Source organism: Trichogramma pretiosum, unplaced genomic scaffold (genome assembly GCF_000599845.2).
Source record: "Trichogramma pretiosum strain Unisexual culture from Peru unplaced genomic scaffold, Tpre_2.0 scaffold56, whole genome shotgun sequence".
Lineage (NCBI taxonomy): Eukaryota > Metazoa > Arthropoda > Insecta > Hymenoptera > Trichogrammatidae > Trichogramma > Trichogramma pretiosum.
This window is the reverse complement of record NW_019641680.1, coordinates 403,575-421,835: the sequence shown is the minus strand read 5'-3', so window position 1 is coordinate 421,835 and position 18,261 is coordinate 403,575. Positions and strand designations below refer to the sequence as shown.

Below are 18,261 nucleotides of genomic sequence, written 5' to 3'. Positions count from 1 at the left end.
ATGGCTACGTCCAACAGCGAATCCGATAAAAATGTACAATCCTGTAAAAATAGTGAAAGTATCAAAATTAACGGTGATGATGGCGTGGATCAGTGGGGCAACACGCCATTGCACATGGCTCTGTCATCTAAGGTTAACTTAATAAAAGCCGAATCGTTGCTGAGAGGAGGAGCCGATCCTAACGCATCTAATACGTATGGATTGACTCCTCTGCATTTAATGTGCCAGGTACACCTCGGTGATGAGCAATTTGTGAAGAAGTTTTTCAAGATAACCGAAGATCTAAAAAAGAAAGTGCAGATCGACGTACTAGATAAGTACGGTAACACTCCATTACATTTAGCTTTGAGTATCGGTAAAAAGAACGAGGCTGAATGGCTGCTGAGAAAAGGCGCGAGTCCGGATTTAGCCAATACAGAAGGATTGACCCCTCTTCACATCATTTGCAAAAGGAAAGACGACGGCATATTAAAATGTGAAATGTTGAAGATGTTTTTCAAGGTCAACGCCGACCTTCGACAAGAGGTGAACGTCAACGCAAAGGACAAGTGCGGCCGAACAGCGCTGCAATTAGCCTTGGCTCGCTGCCACTGGGACTCTGCAAATTTGCTTCTGAGGGCTAAGGCCGATCCAAATTTTACGAGCGAGGACCGATCGACACCGCTGCACATCATTTGCAGGAACGACCGCGAGGATTGGGGGGCGGTGCTGTTTCTCAAGACCTGCCGAGAACTCAAGCTGAAGGTAGAGATGAACGCCCGCGACAAGTCGGGTCGGACACCTCTGCAATGGGCCGTAGCGAGTCTCCTGCCGAAAAGCGTCCAAACGCTCTTGGAGTACGGAGCTGATCTGTCCGACTTCGAGTTTCCTCACGATTACTTCGGCGACCACATTCCCAGATATTCCGTGTACAGAGACCGTATGATATCGCACGTGAAGGGTGCGCTGTTTGTGCTTTTCCATCTGCGACAATGGCAATATCAAATAACTCGACAGGACGCCCAGACGCTTGTGGCATTCTTTTCCAAGAACAAATTACTCGAGGACCAAGGGTATGGAGAAAATTGGTTTCGACACGATCACCATTGGAACGAATTTAAATCAATTGTAAGCCTTTTACGACCCGATGAGTCGCGAGACATACTCGAACGCATGGAAAAGTTGAGGTCTAAGAGAAAGTAGTTGAAGCGCTACTGCGAAGCTCTCAATTACAATGAGAATATTTGTACGATTTTTTATGTTTGGTGTTATTTAATGTTGTTGATTTTTTATGCTATTAAAATAAATAAATTTGAAAATAAAATATTGAAAATAAAATTGATTTTCTTGAATTTGAATTTTTTATGCTTTAATTTTATTTTATTTGACACCTTTTCTTCAATTTACACTGAAGTATTCGATTTTCATAAAAGAAATTCGTTTTCAAAATCAGTCAGATATTTTAAGACGTGCAAAAGACGTGCTTTAAAAAAATAATATGTAACAAGTTACAAATATAATCAGCAAGATCATTCATCCACTTAAAATGAATCCTCTTCCCTCACACATTTTTGATCTAGCGAAAGCTAAAAAAAATTCGTCAAGTCTCCGTCCGAGGTTTTGCAACGAGAGTCTTTTTTTTATCATTAAATTTTATCGAACGTCTGCATCTACAGATCTTTTCTTATGTATTCGTTGCTTATTTAACCTTTGAAAATCGATGTTTTTAGTGTTTTGATGAGAATTGAAGCGTCAGTCGCACCGAGTTGTGAAAACCAAATTGTATTTAATTGAACAAATTGTGTTATACTGTTTTGTAGTACAAAACATGATACATTGATCTATTTCGGAGCAAGACGCAGTTTGAAGCAAATGACATTATACGATTTCGGAGCAATCGTTCCTGGTGTGTGAAGATCATTTATCGGTAGATTGATTATTAAACAATGCTTTTTTAATTTGTCAAATTTTTTCACAAAAACGATTTTAATTAATATTAATGAGAAACTGCTCTTTACTTAAAAAATACGATTTGTTTACAACTTTGTCATGTCCGAAGTTTGATAACAAAATTAGTGTAAAAATGTGAATATTTAAAAAATCGTATTTTTGCATTTTTTTTTACAAAATATGAACTGCTCCGAAACAGTCAATTATAAATTTGACAAAAAAATCTCTCCAGCGGGGAATCGAACCCCGGTCTCCCGCGTGACAGGCGGGGATACTGACCACTATACTACTGAAGATTTGAAAATCGGAGTCATAAGCCGGAAAATTGAGCGCAATCGCGACTCCGAATCATTTTAGTCATTTTTGACCCTAAAAAACAAAACTTGGAGTGAAAAATTTCGGATTACTCGTAACTCCGAGTTATCATAGTTAATTGCGACTCCGAAAAATGGAGTTTTCCATTGAAAAATTCGGAGCAATTATGACTCCGAATTATTTCAGTCATTTACAACTCTGTAAAACAGAGTTTTAATAAAAAAATTCAAAAAAATCTCAATTCTAAGCAAATTTTTTTATAATTTCGGAGCATGTCACATTTCAGAGCTAATTTTATAAGATTTCGAAACAAATCATAATTATAAGTTAATTTTTATATTATGATTAAAAACCGTAGCTTTCAAAGTGATATATTCAAAGTGAATATTTATAGCGAGTAGGACAAAATGTAGAGCAAATTTTGCTGTACGAATTTGGAGCCTTATCGAAGGAAATTTTTTGATAAAATTTCGGAGCATGAAAAAGTTTAGAGTAAGTTTTATGTCGAAATAACGAACGTTGCTAATAAAATAAATAATTACATAAATAATTCAGTGAAAAAAGAAAATCGATTTCAGAAAGAAAACAAATTGAACAGTTACAATTATTCAGATACATAAAATCGCGAAAAAATCGCAGTAACATTTCAGGATTACCTGCTAATATCGTACTCTATACAATCGAAGGAAGTGAGCATACAATTGACTCATACATCGCAACTTGTCCAAGCATAATTCACGATGTACCATTGCGTACTGGCCATTGCTGAATATATGCTCGTGTGCATATGTACGAGTGCGTCTGTGTTTGTACATTAAACCTATATTATACACGAGGTTGTACACGCTGCTCGACAGGTCGGTATTAATACATTACTCGCGTGGCGGTCTCTGCGCGCGCGTATTAGTGCGCGCTCCTCGCATATATCTATACGCTTAAGCATGACGGATGAGCGCGTACGCATATAATGCATGTATGCAGTTATATAGACCCGCGCAAGTGCGCGCGTTGGCCGCGGCGAGTAGTTGCACGTTCTGAAATTTCTCCTTCTCGATGTACGCGTATATGTACGAAGGGGGTTCGCTCGCTCCCACTTCCCTCCCACGCTCATTAGAGGTGCCTCGCGCAGAAAGACTCTCCTCGCACCGCATATACAGTCTATTACAAAAAAGTACGAGAGGGAGAGAGAGGTGAGAGAGAGAGAGAGAGAGACGGAGAATGGAGAGCTTGTTAAAGACACCATTGAGAAAGAGGCAATGAATGAACACTACCGCGAGGCGAATATGCGCTCCACGATGAAATAACGTAAATCATCGAGTATAAACTCGCGAGAGAAAGAGAGTGTGTAGCGTGTGTGTGTGTGTGTGTGTGTGTGTGTATTATTGGCCTTCCGATCGATTCAAGCTTTAGCGCAGCCTCTGCATGCAGCTCTCTTCTTCGTTCTCGTGCGCGCGTTCCTCCAATATCGCTCTCTCGCTCGTTTTGCGCCCTGCACGTCGCCCTGCGCAAAAAGCTGCAGAGAGTGAGAATGAATTGATTTATAGGTGATTATTAAGATACGAGAAAAATAAAGAGAAGAGAAGAAGAAAAAAAAGAGGAAGAAGAAACTCGGCTGCAAGTTTTTACTTCTGTAAATCACTCATATTAACTAAATAGATTCTCAACTTTTATTTTGCGTGCTTTCTTTTCTTCTCAACCGGTCAAGCCAATGTGTAATCTGTAGCTTAAAGCATAATCGTATACTCGTTCTCACGATGATTTTGCGTTGCAGCGAGTATCACCGTGGTAATTATTAAATACCATGATTCATTTCTATTTAAATGCATTAATAGAGTATTGTCTTGATTGATCAGGTGTTTATAATCATAAATTTTCTACGATAAAACACAATATCCACAATGTTTCAAGTAAAATATACACGATACCAGCCCAAAATACATCGAGCTCTCCGCATTTCTTTCGTTCAAATCGGAACTAATCTATGCTCGGCACGAACGAATGTCTCGAGGCACTTACATACACTGCCAAACGAGGTGAACACAAAACTCGGCCGCGCTAAAAGCGTAACAAAACTCTTCGAGCGATCACTCGGTTTTCAGACCGATATATATACCAAGAGCGAGAGGCACTCATTCATGCACTCTCTGCGCTCTGCGCGTCGGATGCACCCTCAATTATGCGCGCCAAGCGTCATATTTTGCATAATACGAGTCTGCGTTCTTCGGCATAATTATTTATTATGGTTCGCCACACGTCGGTCAGAGGAGCTGTGGTACCGTATATATATAATCGATTGGTACGCGAGCTTGGCTTTTGTATTACACACTCTCTCTCGCGCGCAGACACATGTGCGTTCCTCTCTCTCTGAAAGCTTGTGAGCTCCAAAGTTGTTATAAGTTATGAGCAAACCGGTGCAAGAGAGCGAAACTCGGCATCGTGTAATGCATTTATACATACGTATATTGAGAAAACTTTGAGAGAAGCGAGAAGGAGAGAGAGAGAGAGAAAGAAAAAAAACGAGTGAGAGAAGATATGTATGACTTTAAGATGGAGTTATACGGCTAAAAATAATGAGAAGTATTCCTGTATACACTATACACGAGTATACCACGTTTGTGTACATTGTTCGATCAAATTTGTAAAATGATATTCGCTGATGCCAATCGGTAATTCTTCATTTATTTTGTGCTCGAGTAAGAGATACATTCCAGTCGGTCCACCGGGCATTTCGATGGCTCTTGGAGAATCTTTTCATTTTCATCTTTCATAGACATTATCGAGCCAGAGCTTATTAATAGAATACTTATCGTAAATATTTGCTCGACGCCGATTGTGTCCACGAGACTCGATGTTGACAGGATTCGAGTCCATTCGCAAATTTTCATTTTCGTACTTGAATGCGGTTCGTTCTCACGCTTGTCTCTCTTTCTTTCTCTCCTCATACACATACGCATGCAGATATATATAATATTCGCGTATGTGTGTATACGTGCTCGCAGTCAAGTGGCTCCGGCTAATGTGTCGACCGAAAAATATTTATGATGATTGTTTATGGATTGTGCGTATTATATTAGCGCGTTCATCACCCGCGGCCATTCTTCGGGACGTTTGCTCGCGCGCGCGCGCGCGACGACGACGACCTTCTCCCCCTTTCTTTCCTTTCCTTTTTTTCGCGTCCTCACTCCCTCGTTTTCTCTTTCTCTGCCTCATTCAGGACGCTTTATCACTTTCTTTACGTGTGTGTTCTACCAAACTGCTGTTGCTGCTGCTGCTGCTGTTGTATAGCTCTTACATCATATGTATATTGTATATAATAGCCGAGTGAATAGAGACGACGAGGCATTGGACGCTCGGACGCAAAAAAAAAAGTTTATGCTTATTTTTGCAAGTAAAAAAGCTATACAGGCGCATCGTGAATCACCGCTCGCTTCGCTGTGGTCGGGCCACAAAAGAGTAATTTCTAATTAGAAGATCCTGGCGTGTTTGAGGAAGCGCGCATAATAAAATCCATTAGCTCGGTTAAACGAGGCAAAATACATAAACGAAGAAAATCGTCGTAAATCATCTCCGATGGGAGGCCGAAACTTTTCCCCGTATTTTTCCGTCTTTGCACTTTTTGAAACAAGATTTAGGTTGAAAAGTTAAAAGACCATTATTGTATCGTCATTAGTAATGAGCCTGAAAAATATAGCACAGAATGCCATTCACGAAGTCATCGACTACATTTTTTTTTCAAAGCCAAACAATGGATAAAAGTCATACCGAAAAGACATTAGTATACTTGCGATTTTTTAAATTCGTAATAAGCCACTACCGCCGCCGCCGCCGCCACCGCATCGGTGTATCTGTGCGAATTTTCATGCCGTTGTGCTTGACAGAAAAGACGAGCCTAAAATGAATTGCTCGTCATCGTTCTCATTTTTGTCCCGTGGGCGTATTTCTGCAGCGTTCCGCGAAAAAAAAAAGAAACAGAAACGAGTAAGTGACTCCGGCGAAGTTGCCCGGGTGTAAGAACGACCTTTCGGCTCTTTCATCTCGTTGCTTGGCGCAAAAGTGCGAGGGATTATTGGCGCCAATGCGCAAAGGTGTATAGAGAAGGACATCATGCTGTTTGATTCTAATTTTTTGAAACGAAGCATCGCGCATTATAACCTAAATGAATATTATAAAGTATATTCATTTTAAGGGCGAGACTGATATTTTTGTGCAGAGTCATGTTCGCCACCGAAATATTACGTATCAATTTTGTTATGCAAATAAAAAAAATATTGATCTAATTCTAATTGATTAATTAGTTGAAAAATTCTTGTATGGCTTAACTCATAAAGTCAAGTTTTTCACTTGTGAATTTGAAAGAGACATCTAGCGTTAAAACTTGATAGTAAGTACTCAGAACGTTGCGAAGACTCGTATTAGCTTATATATCAAAATACGTAAAAGTACGATAACGTACTAAAATTTTCTGACTACAAAACGAAAAGAATCTAATTCTAAATCAGATCACAGAAGGGTTGATCCATAGCCGTGAAGTACAAAAAGATCAAATTTAATAAAACGAGCCCCAACCGATGAATTTTCCAGCTCTCAATCTCTCAAATATTTACGACACGAATCTACGAGTATCGAACGATCGATTTATAATAATATCTCCTTGCTGCGTTTCAAAAAGCAGCATTGAATCGAAAATGGGACAAAATAACAACGAAACTACTTGAAATCGTAATAAACTAGTAACTATATCAAATGGACCGAGTCTCTTTCTCGTACAGAAACGCATCGCTCGACAACTGAAAAGCCACACTCGGTAAGAGGAAAAAAAAAAAAAAAACAGAGCGAGAGTCGCGATCGTCTCCCTCAGCATTCTCGAATCGCATAATGTACGCACGAAAAGGAGAAAAAGGAGCCGTAGGGGGTAACAAATCACCGCTTCATGGCGCATGAATTTTCCCCGCGATGACTGAGCTCTCGGCATTCGTACGTGTGTTATAATATACGCGCGTCTGTTGCAGCCGGCCGTGTCCGCGCGAAGAAAAGACTCCTCGAGAGTGCCAAAAAAAGAAGAAGAAGAAAATAATAAAGCGGCTAACGAGTCGAATATTGGCTTTCCCCCATCATCGCTTATACATATAAATGACGCCTGATCACAAGTAAAGAGAGAGTAAGAAAGACCAACGCGCGATCGGCCGAGGGGTCACCTTTTCAAGTCAAAGTGTACGCATATATATAAGTGTACGCTCGTTGACAACGAAATTCACTTCTCTCCGTTATAGTGCGTACAGCTTATAAGCGCCCAAGGGCTCTCTTCACAATGGGTCACTTTGAGTGCGCGCAGGTTGACTTTTCCCTCGCACAAGAATATATATAGCGATGGTGGTGATGGTGGTGGCATTCGAGCGCGCGCGCGTATACACGGAGCGCCTTTAGGGCGCCAATATGTACTTGTACACAGCGTCGTACACGTACATATGAGAAGTTAATTTTCAGGAAAGATCTCGCTCTTTGACGGCTTCATCGATTATTAATATTCTCGTTATATTATGTGCGTGCGCGAACCAAGTCACACGCACGTGAGAGAGACCGCGAGAGACGCACAGGCCACGCAGATGCCACATTATGCAGGGATAATAGGGCTGAGAGAGAAAAAAAGAGTGACGATGAGCTTTTTCGATCTCTTTGTGCGCGCGCGCGCGTAAGGATATATTTACTTGGAAAAACTGGATACATTATAATGTAAATGAACAATATCGTAAAATAGAACCGCCGCAGCCACCGCCGCCGTTGCTGGCGCGTCGCGAAAAATCTGCTTGCTCATATTATATATGCGCGCGCGTATGGAACTTTTGTACACTTTGCATGCATTATGTAGTGTACGCGCGCATGGGAACCTACCGCGACGCAGTGGGTACATGATATTTACGCGGAAACGTTGTTTTGATGGATGAACAATTTTTTTGCAATTATTATAGATCTCGCGTATGCCTATACATGGGAACTTTGTTGTCTGGCGCGTCGCCGCTCGAAACGATCTCTGAATTTCACGCGCTCGCGTTCTCATTAAAATGTGCTTTTCTCGCGTATACTTTTCGGATGCGCTGAAAAATTTCAATGCAGTCGCGCGCGCGTGTGCATTACAACGAGACGAGAGCGTAACTATCGAATAATGGCCGCTGGCCCGGGCTTCATTTTTCACGATTCGCGCACACATGATCGCGCTTTGCCCGCGCGTAGTATATACACAAGAATATGGGCAGAACAGCAGCAACGGCAGCAGCCTCTCTTCGCGTCGGATTTTCAAGCATCCGTTAGTGATAAATCGCGCGAGAGCAGCGCTGTTCTCTCCCTGGCACACACACAATAGACTGAAAGAAAGAGGGACAAGTTGACTTTATTGTCGAGAATTTTCTACTCAATAAAGTCCGCGTGCCGGGCGCGCGCGCACGACACACACACTATAACAAGCTATATATAATGTAACCCCCTTAAAATAATAATGGAAGTCGATATGTCGCCAGCCGTAGTACACGTACTTGTACAGAATACCGAATAACTTATGCCATATTCGTATACATTACGCAATGTGTTAACGCGCATGCACATCTCTATATAATGTACTCGCAGAGCAAACGAGCGGCGGGGGGATGTTATTGTTGTTCTTGTAGAGATGCTCGGGCTCGACTCGGCCCCATTATTCTCGGGGTGCGCGCGCGAAACTTTTTCGTTTTCTTCGATCTTTGAATGAAAAACGCCGCTATACGTAAGTGGCGCGCTTTGCAGCCGATCAAGATGTTATTTGCCGATGATGATTTCGAGTGTTTTCTTTCGTATTATTGTTGTTATTACGGCCGTACACGTTGGAGAGCGCGACACGCGCACGCGTATTTCACTTCTTTTCTTTTTGTTCGATGACCACGCGCGAGCCATATAGCCCCTAAACAAAACAAGACGATTTTACTGACCATCAAAAGTATTGCGGTCCAGATGTCCTCGTTTCTAGTTCAAAGTGTGAAATTTTGAATACAGTGTACGGTCGATCGAGATAATATTCATGTAGATCGCACCTGACAGATTTTATTCATCGATTAAAGAAAAAAAAGTAGAGTAAGGAAAAAATATATGTATAATTTTTTTGAAAAATCTTATTGGTAAAGCAGTTTTTAAGTGAAATTAGACATTTCAAGTAACCGATAATGAATTTTTATTTAAAGTACTTTTACTTGAAATTTTGGTTAAAAATTAATGTATTTGTACTGGCTTATTAATTTTTTTATAAAACAAGACATAAAAGAAAGAAAATGCAATCACACGTTTCAATTCTAAAGCCAAAATAAACAAAAAAATTAACAACCTTTTGATTAAAATGAATGTTTTGATTTGTTTGCGTTGATTAATGAAACAAAATTAAGACAATTTAATCACAATTAAAGCCAGTCTTCGCCACTAGATGGCGAGTGCCTCTATAAATGTAAATCAGCAAGTGGTGAAGTAAAAATAATTGTATGAGTACGTAAAGTAATTGTATTTATTCTGCGTTTGTTCCAAAAATGAATCCGTGAAATCTCGATGAATCAAATTGAAGCAAGCCGAGACAAATTTGGTCGCATTTCGGTGCATCGTGCTACTTGTCGAGGAAAAAAAAAAATATGACGAATAAAAACGATCGTCATACCATTCCGCAGGAATATGGACAAAGTTGAAAAGGGGAGGATCCTTGAAAAATCATGAAGTTGCCATTGTGCTCTCCTATTTGAATCGTTACACTTCACTCCCCATTGGCACACCAATAATGTAACGCATTATCCACTCGATTCCATCGTATTATACTTTAGTCAGAGACACGCATGAGCCACGAATGCGTTATAACTCGTCGCATGCTTATACGCGCGCGCGCGTCATTGTGTCCATAAAAACTCGCGCAGGCATTGGAGCTCACGCGGGCTGTTTTCTATCCCCCTATTATACCGAGTAATAACGATCGAATATACGCATCGGGGAGTCAACTGAAAAATTGACTCGCGGATGAACGCGCAGTCTCGCGCGCGCGAGCACTTTGATTTTACCTAGAACGAAGAAAAAAAAAATTGATACGATCGCGCGCGTACGAGTGTGTGTGTACACAAGCTTTCCTAGAGAAGGACTTTTTTTTCGATTTATTCGATGCACGTAAAAAAGAATTGGATGTAGGCATTGACGCGCGCGCGAGTCCCATTGTTGCGCGTGTGCGCTTACGAGAGCCGAGGGTGCAAAAAGGACGAAATTATTGGAATTGGCTTTACTGCGAAGTGGATCAATGAACTTGCTATGAGGCTAAGCTTATAAACTGTCTCGTGGCTCGTTGCATTTCTTTGGGCACAAAAGTGTGCTCGTGTGTACGGTGTATATCTGAGGTTTCATAAGGGGTATCGATGTAATTTTCTCAAGTGGGTTGGTATTCATTACAATGTACGTAAATCGTCAATTCTAAAATCGATATAAAAGCTATACGAAATGCGACTTCCAAAAAGTTTCATTATAAAAAAGCACTCTGCGGAATTTTATCGATTGTTCCCATTTTAATAGCATTAAAAATTTGTTGGAAAAGCAGGAAAATATGTTTCCAAGAGTATTTCAGCTTGTTACGAACGATAAATATTATCTGAACATTTCGCGAAAGTAAGCTCTGCCATTAAATAAATTAAATAGCCGTATCAATAAATTTAAGTAATCATTAACTAACCTTCAATTAGAAAATAAAGTAGTTTGCATCCACATTTTTTTTTCCTCGATATGAGGTTATAACTGCGCGTTTAAAACGCCTTTCTGCGCCCGTATTATTATTGCGGCCACAAATTCTGTACCCATTAAGAGAGCACAGCTCGTAAATCAATGCCGATATGCATTCGATGACTCTCCGGCCTCGTTACAAAAAGATAGCGAAATTGGCCGATATGTATAAATAGCTTGGGCGCAGAGGAGGAAAGACGGGGTGGGGGGACGTCCAATGCACGTGTGTATTTAAGTATAATATCTATGTGTGTGTCCATGTGCACACATGAGTTGCATAAGTTAAGAACACAAGCAAACAAGAGTTAAAGGGTAAAAAAATCTCGGACCACATTGCGCTAATAACGAAAATACAGCATAAGGGCGTGTCGATGTCAGGTTCTTAATACGAGCGAGCGCGCGCGCGCCAGACTAAGTAGGATTGCTAGCGTATAAAGCATGGAAGGCTGGAATATGGGTGGAGAAATTCTGTACGCGTGTTTGCTTTAATGAAAGGAGAAGACAAAGAGGAGTAGAGAAAGAGAGAGAGTAATAAGAGAGAAAGAGAGAGAGAGAGAGAGAGACGGTGAGGATAAGTATATTATTACTGCTTCAGGCTTTATTGAAGACTCGGAGTGTGAAGTATACCAACATTTAAAATTTACAACTTTTGTGAATTTTGAGGGCTTTAATATTTTCTTTTTAGCCCTTGTGTATTCTTGTCTTGCCATAAATTACAAAATTTATTTTTTACACTAAAGTAACTACTTTAACTTCAAACGTCTGTAAGTGCTATTGAATCTCGAATTGTTAATTACGTCAATTTGCAAATGAATCTTTTTATTTCATCTTGAGATATTCGTGTAGAAAATTATGTTCGTGGAATGATCAAAATATTTTTGACTCTTTTCAAATTTTAAATTTTAATTAAAATAATACTAATCGAAGGAAATTTAACGTCGTAACTCTTTTACGCTCGGAAATCAATAGCCTAAATGAAAACTTTTTTCCAAAAATTACTTCTGTCGCCTGTTTGAGAAAAATTTTTGTTCGTAATTATATAGGTGCCTTGTAATTAGCACATCTAGACCGTACTTGAAATAAGCGAGCGGATAAGATTAGTTTTTGCGTACACACACACACACACACACTTCTTAATATACGCGCGCACATCACGCATATTATGTTCTGTAAAAAAAATAAAAAAGAAAATAACAAAAGAATATGAGAAGCTTGGCAAATGAGTATTTACATGCATATACGAGAGCAAGGCGCAAAAATATATTTTCAAGCAATACTCGGCTGTTTGCGCGAGTATTTGCGAGTTAGCTGCTCAAAGGCACACACACACACACACACATACACGTGTGTATACAGCCTCTCTTCTCCTTGAGTGCGAGGTAAATGTGCACATGCACGTATATATATACGTACGGTCGGCCGGTCGGTCGCGCGCGACTTTGTAATATACGCGAGCGAGCGAGACTGCACCAAAGGCTCTAAAAGTCTTGCTCGGGTAATAACTCTATTTGCCTTGGCGATCGCGCGGAGCAGCTCGGCCAACGTATATTATTATTATATATATACGCTGCATACACACGTACGTCCAAAGAAGCCTAACTGTGCCACACATCTTATAATATATAACGGCATGCAATTAAGTTAAACAATTGCTGAAGACTCCGTGTATTTATGTATTTATATTTATATATGAACAAGCAGACAGACCACTTACAAATCATCGCCCGTTAAGCGAGATGAGAAAATGCGGGGGTGACTGATTATTATATATTGCGTTATGCCGTATACCTTGATAATAAACAGACTGATGTGTTTCGGAGGCGTTAACTCTTTTTTTTTTTCTTAATTTGACCTTTCAATTTTGAGTGATAGGTATTTTAAATAATAAAAATAATCATATTTTTGTATTGGATATAAGTTAATTTATTGTATTTCAGCTAATATTAAGGTAATAGAACCCTTCATTAACGCGAGCGATGTTGGATCATGTATAGCTATGAGAATGACAAAAATTAAGAAAAATATATGTGTATCTTTGAGGATATCTAAACCTGCTCAAAACAGGAAATAGTATATAATACATAATAGAATAATGAAATGATGTCTTCTTCAGAAACACGTGAATATTCTGTGTAAGTATTTATCATTATCGTTAATTTAAAAATTCATATTTCCCAGAACCATGCATAATACGTTCGAGAGAATAATATATTATTGCAAAATTTATAATTATAAATTCAAATGTGAGTGTGAAATGCGTATTTTTTTTTTATCTAAAAATCATCAATGCGATCTTTAAATTTGATAAGATCACGAATGATGGTATAAAAGAATAAACAGTATACCTAATTATCTTATAATTATTAAATTTGTAAAAAGATATAATTCAGTAATCGGAAATTTTACATAATGAGATGAAAATTAATTCATCGCTGTATCGATGTCTCGTATGTACAGTTAGTCGCAGATGCATTGTTCCCAATTTTTTGACATAAATGATATATTTTCGCCGAGATTTTGCGCGTCAGATGATTTCTTAATTACCCAAAATTTACTTGGTCGCCGCTCCCAGAAAACGAATAAAGGCATGATTAATTTGAAAATCAATATTTCGACGAGCACGGCTTTTTGGCCTCTGAAGTCTAAACGTACAATATAGAACGGCGGCAGCGATTGAGCGAAAAAGGCTATTTATGGTTTCTTTGCGACTTTCGCGCCTATAATATAACCATTTTGTGGGGAATTTCATTGGCAAAGAGAGAGAGAGAGAGAGTAAGGCCTTTATAATACGGCTCAAAAGTCTTTTTTTTGCGGTCGAGCTTCCCACGTGGCGCCCCACAGTGTACGCATGCTAGGGCAGTGCTCGTATACGAGAAACTTTATTATTTAGCCGTCGATTGTTTGTCCAAAACATTCTCTTGTAAAACTTAACGCTTATTGAGATTTACTGCGCACGCCCGGCACTTAAGCGCATTGTAGAACGCGTGTTTCGAGATGAAACCCGATGTAAATTTTTAACTGCTTCATAATCTGATGAACACGTTGATGCGCGGTTTAACTCTGCGCTCGAGTACAATAAAATAATTAACAGAGTTTTTAAGCAGTCCTTAGATATTTTTCAAGTCGTTGATTCGAGTGCAAATGAGCAAAATAGTCACGAGCGAAATGCTGGCTCGGGTCTAATGCCAATGAAATTCACCAAGTAGTGTCTGCATGCGCAATGCAGGAATACACCACGTGATACACAATTGCGTATAAGTAAAAGTGCTGCTTCTACGCAAGTTATTGTGTGCTGCCCGATTAAGGCAGTTGATTTTTAAAAACTCGAAAAAATGAAAATCGAAGCATTAATGTAAGATTATAGATTGACAAAAGTACTGAATAAAAGGAAAAACCAATTATTAAGGGCTTCTACACATTTCGAAAAAAATGTAGAAAGCATTTTTAAGCTAAACATTTTTGTCCAAATTTCTTCTCGCATTTGTCGCATGGATAATCTGTACGACCTTCATGGACTGTTCTTTGATGCTTTATCAAATCTGATTTAATTACAAATTTTCTCTCGCAATTGTCGCATGCAAAATCTTTCCGACCTTCATGGATTGTCCGTTGGTGTATCAACAAATATGATTTACTTTCAAATTTTTTCTCGCAATTGTCACAAATGTAATCTTTAATGACTTTAAAGGCAACTATTTTCCGACCTTTGTGTAGCAAATGCGATTTTTTTCTAAATTTCTCCTCACACTTGTCGCATGCAAAATCTTTGCGACCCTCGTGTAATGTCTTTATGTGCAAAAACAAACTATATTTAGTATCGAATCTCTTCGCACAAATTTCACATAAGTAATTTTTGAAAACTTCATGGAATATTTTGTTGTGCTTGAGTAAATTTGATTTATTTTCAAATTTCCTCTCACATTTGTTGCATGAGTAATCTTTGTGATCTTTGTGTGCTAATTTTTGGTGCGTAAACAAACTTGATTTTTTGATAAATTTCTTCTCGCACTCATCACATGAAAAGTCTTCGCGACCTTTGTGTACTGATATTTGGTGTCTACTCAAATGACTTCGGAACTCGAATGTCTTTTCGTACCTGTCGCATTCAAAATCTTGATGTTTATTGTGAATCGTGTCTCGATGTGCTATCATGCTTGATTTTAGTTTAAATACCTCCGGACAAATATTACAAACGTATTTTTTGTAGTCTGAAGAAGCAATGTTGCGTTCACTTAAATTATTCTTTGCGACGATTTCCTCGGATTTTTTCTCACTTTCATCCATTTTGGTGCCTAAATTGAATCATGAATTAGTCTATTTAATGTAACAGAAATTAAATGAGTAAAATTTATGCTAGGTATTATGGCATGTTTCATCGGGAACGACAACATTCAAACTAATTTAATTTCACTATAAACATGATCGGTGTTCAAGGGACATGTCAAAATCGTTTATGATCATATTGTTCAACATTTTGGTACTGATTGATTTATTTATAAAATATTCTTACAACATTTGAAATAATTTAAAACTTAAAGTTGGTCACGATTCCTTCGAGAAATTGATAAAACAAAAAACATTGCATTAAGCTCCCGACGGACAATATCTAATACTTCTAACTAGTAACATTGTTTATGTGTTTACATCTATTATCGCGCTTGCCATCTGGCGTCGATAGACCTAAATTGAAGTACTAAATTTATGATGGTCATATAATACCATATCTGGTCTATTAGTCCGGGCGCTGATGAAATTTGAGTGAAATTGCGAGATCCCCTCGGCGAGTTGACGAATTTCTATGTTTTTTGGGTCACTGAAATTGAATTTCAATGTCGCCAGGCCGAATTTCTGGTCAATTTTTTGTTATTAATAAATTAGCTGTTTAAACGGCCATATCTTGTATAATATTGAAGATAGATTAAAACAACTTATTTTTATTTCATTTCTCTTTAAAAAACAAAAAGATTGACGTATATTAATTGAAAATCCGTCTACTACAAAAAAAGTTATGCAGTAATTGGTGAAAAATTACTAGAAATACGTCCTTTCTTATCTTTCAACCTCTGCAACTTGGCTCGTATTAGTGCGATCGAGCTCATCGACATTTCATCGACATCTCATTTTAAAGGTAATAACCTACACAATGAATGATATAGCATCATTTTCATGTTAGTAAAATTGTATATAATGCAGTTTGTAGACGTTTTTAAACGTAATTTTATGGCTTTGACGTACTTTCCATTTGTTTATACGCGTTTTTCGCTGAGATAAATTATTAAAACAACGTGGCAACTCAGTTCAAATGAAAGTACATCCAAAAACGAAAATTTTAAACTGTTTCGAAAGGTAATCGGCCAAGTAGGCGCCAAGTTACAGCCTTCTGAATTTGGGCGTAGAAACGAGCGAACGCAGGGTGCGTCCCTTAAGCGCTCGCTCGTTTCTGTACTGGGTCTCGTAATTTTTCGTAATGTGTACATATTCACATACATTACGATCCACATTCTATTATTTGAAAGTAAAAAACACGTAGATGCTGCTACAAAAGACACAAGTAGCTCGAATTATGTACGGTGAAGATTAGAAAGTGTAAAATTTCCACTTAAGGAGACGGAAGTTGTACATATGGAGTGACTGTGCCCCCAACTTTGGGTGCTTCTCCGCTTCTCCCACTTACTCTCGCTGTAGCGCCGGTTTGAAAGTGTAGTACGATTTGACTGCTCATTTGTATGCTTCTATCTTGTGTAGGCTATAGCTTTAGACATGTGTTTTTTACTTTCCATTTAATATATCATAGTGTGCAGTGCATAGTCAGTACACGAGAAGAAGCCGCCGCGTGAACAGCTGAAAATATCGCATCGTTTTCAGTTAGTGATTTTCTTTAAAAAATTCAAAAATATCTTAAACAATAACTATAGTGTGTTCTGTTAGTGAGTGCACAGAAAGATGCAGATCGATAACGAGGACGTGGATCATCTTAACCAACAAAATAGAGAAATATTGAAAAGCCTACGATTAAATGTAAAGTGGTGGGTTCAAAAACAGCGATATGAACTTCTCGATCAACTTTATCCCTTGGTCGAAAATTGGGAGGGCGACTACGCAGTTTTCCTAGACATTTTTCGACGACATGAAATCGATCTGCTTCTCATGGATTCCATAAATTATTGGGGTGAAGATCCACGGTATGATAAAGTATTAAGATTCATCACGTTTGTTATTCTCACCGGCTTCAAGGACGAGCCTGTAGTTGATGAAGAAGGGAAGCCACGGTTGCATCTCACCACTGCAGTGCACGTGGCAGCTCGACGCAGAATAAGTAGCAGAATGAATTACCAAGACGATCAGTCGGATATGGTGATCAATAGACTTTTCTCAATATATAACAAATTTAATTTGAATTACATCGACGAAAGTGGCCTGTCGCATTTTCATGTGGCCTGCTTGGCTGGCTGTGAGGCAGTCGTCGAGAAATTTCTCGAGTTCGGCCAGGATCCCAATTCTCTCTCATGAAATGATCATCGAGAACTTGGGGAACGAAGACTTATATAATATTTGCTTGACGGCTACCAGCCAATGTGACAAGAACAATATGAATAATAGAAAAAGAAAAAAGACCGGTAAAAGCTGTTATGAAATTTATAAAAGAATCAAGAAATATGATGATTTGTAGTTTATTTGCTCAGTGACTACAAGCCAAAGCCCTGGTGTTAATAATATTAATATTTATATGTTTGGTGTATCAATTTTTCCATGTTATTCAAATAAATAAACTTATCTTAATTTAAACCTTTTTTTTATAATTTCGTCGAATTTTCAAATTATGCCTTTTATAAAGTTGTCAAATATTAAAAAAAATTAGAAAAAAATTTAGCAAGTGAATAGTTATTGGAAAATCATATTTATTACATGAGCCATAATATTACAACGAAAATTCGTAATACAATTTTTTTTTTCATACAGCAATTGTTTTTACGTATCGAATCGTCTCATTTCATTATCATTGCACTTTTCCTCGTAATTATTATCACTATCAAATAATATCAAAATTTTTGTACAAAAATCTTGAAGAAGAAAAACAATTATGTTACAGAGTTACGTTTTTAGCTACATTTATTTTCTAATAAGTATGGCTAGTGTTGTTAACTCGATGACACTATCAGCCAACTAAATGGGAGTTTTTCGCCGCTAGTACCTGCAAGTAAAATAGTTTAGCAATTCATCAACTGTATTATTTTTACTTATTTATTTTTATTATTA

General features: G+C 38.3%; 1 protein-coding gene and 1 non-coding gene across 2 annotated transcripts; one reads left to right on the top strand and one right to left on the bottom strand.

Moving 5' to 3' along the window:
- On the top strand, positions 1-1,182 carry LOC106658125 (tankyrase-2-like). Its single transcript, XM_023460923.1, has one exon. The coding sequence runs from the start codon at positions 1-3 to the stop codon at positions 1,180-1,182; it is 1,182 nt and encodes a 393-aa protein (XP_023316691.1).
- A 971-nt stretch (positions 1,183-2,153) lies between these two features.
- On the bottom strand, positions 2,154-2,225 carry Trnad-guc. Its single transcript has one exon. It is a non-coding gene; the product is annotated as a tRNA-Asp (tRNA).
- Positions 2,226-18,261: the final 16,036 nt, after the last annotated feature.

What these genes read in the sequence shown, in the direction of transcription:
- LOC106658125 (XM_023460923.1), top strand. Translation starts at nt 1, where the DNA reads ATGGCTACGTCCAACAGCGAATCCGATAAAAATGTACAATCCTGTAAA.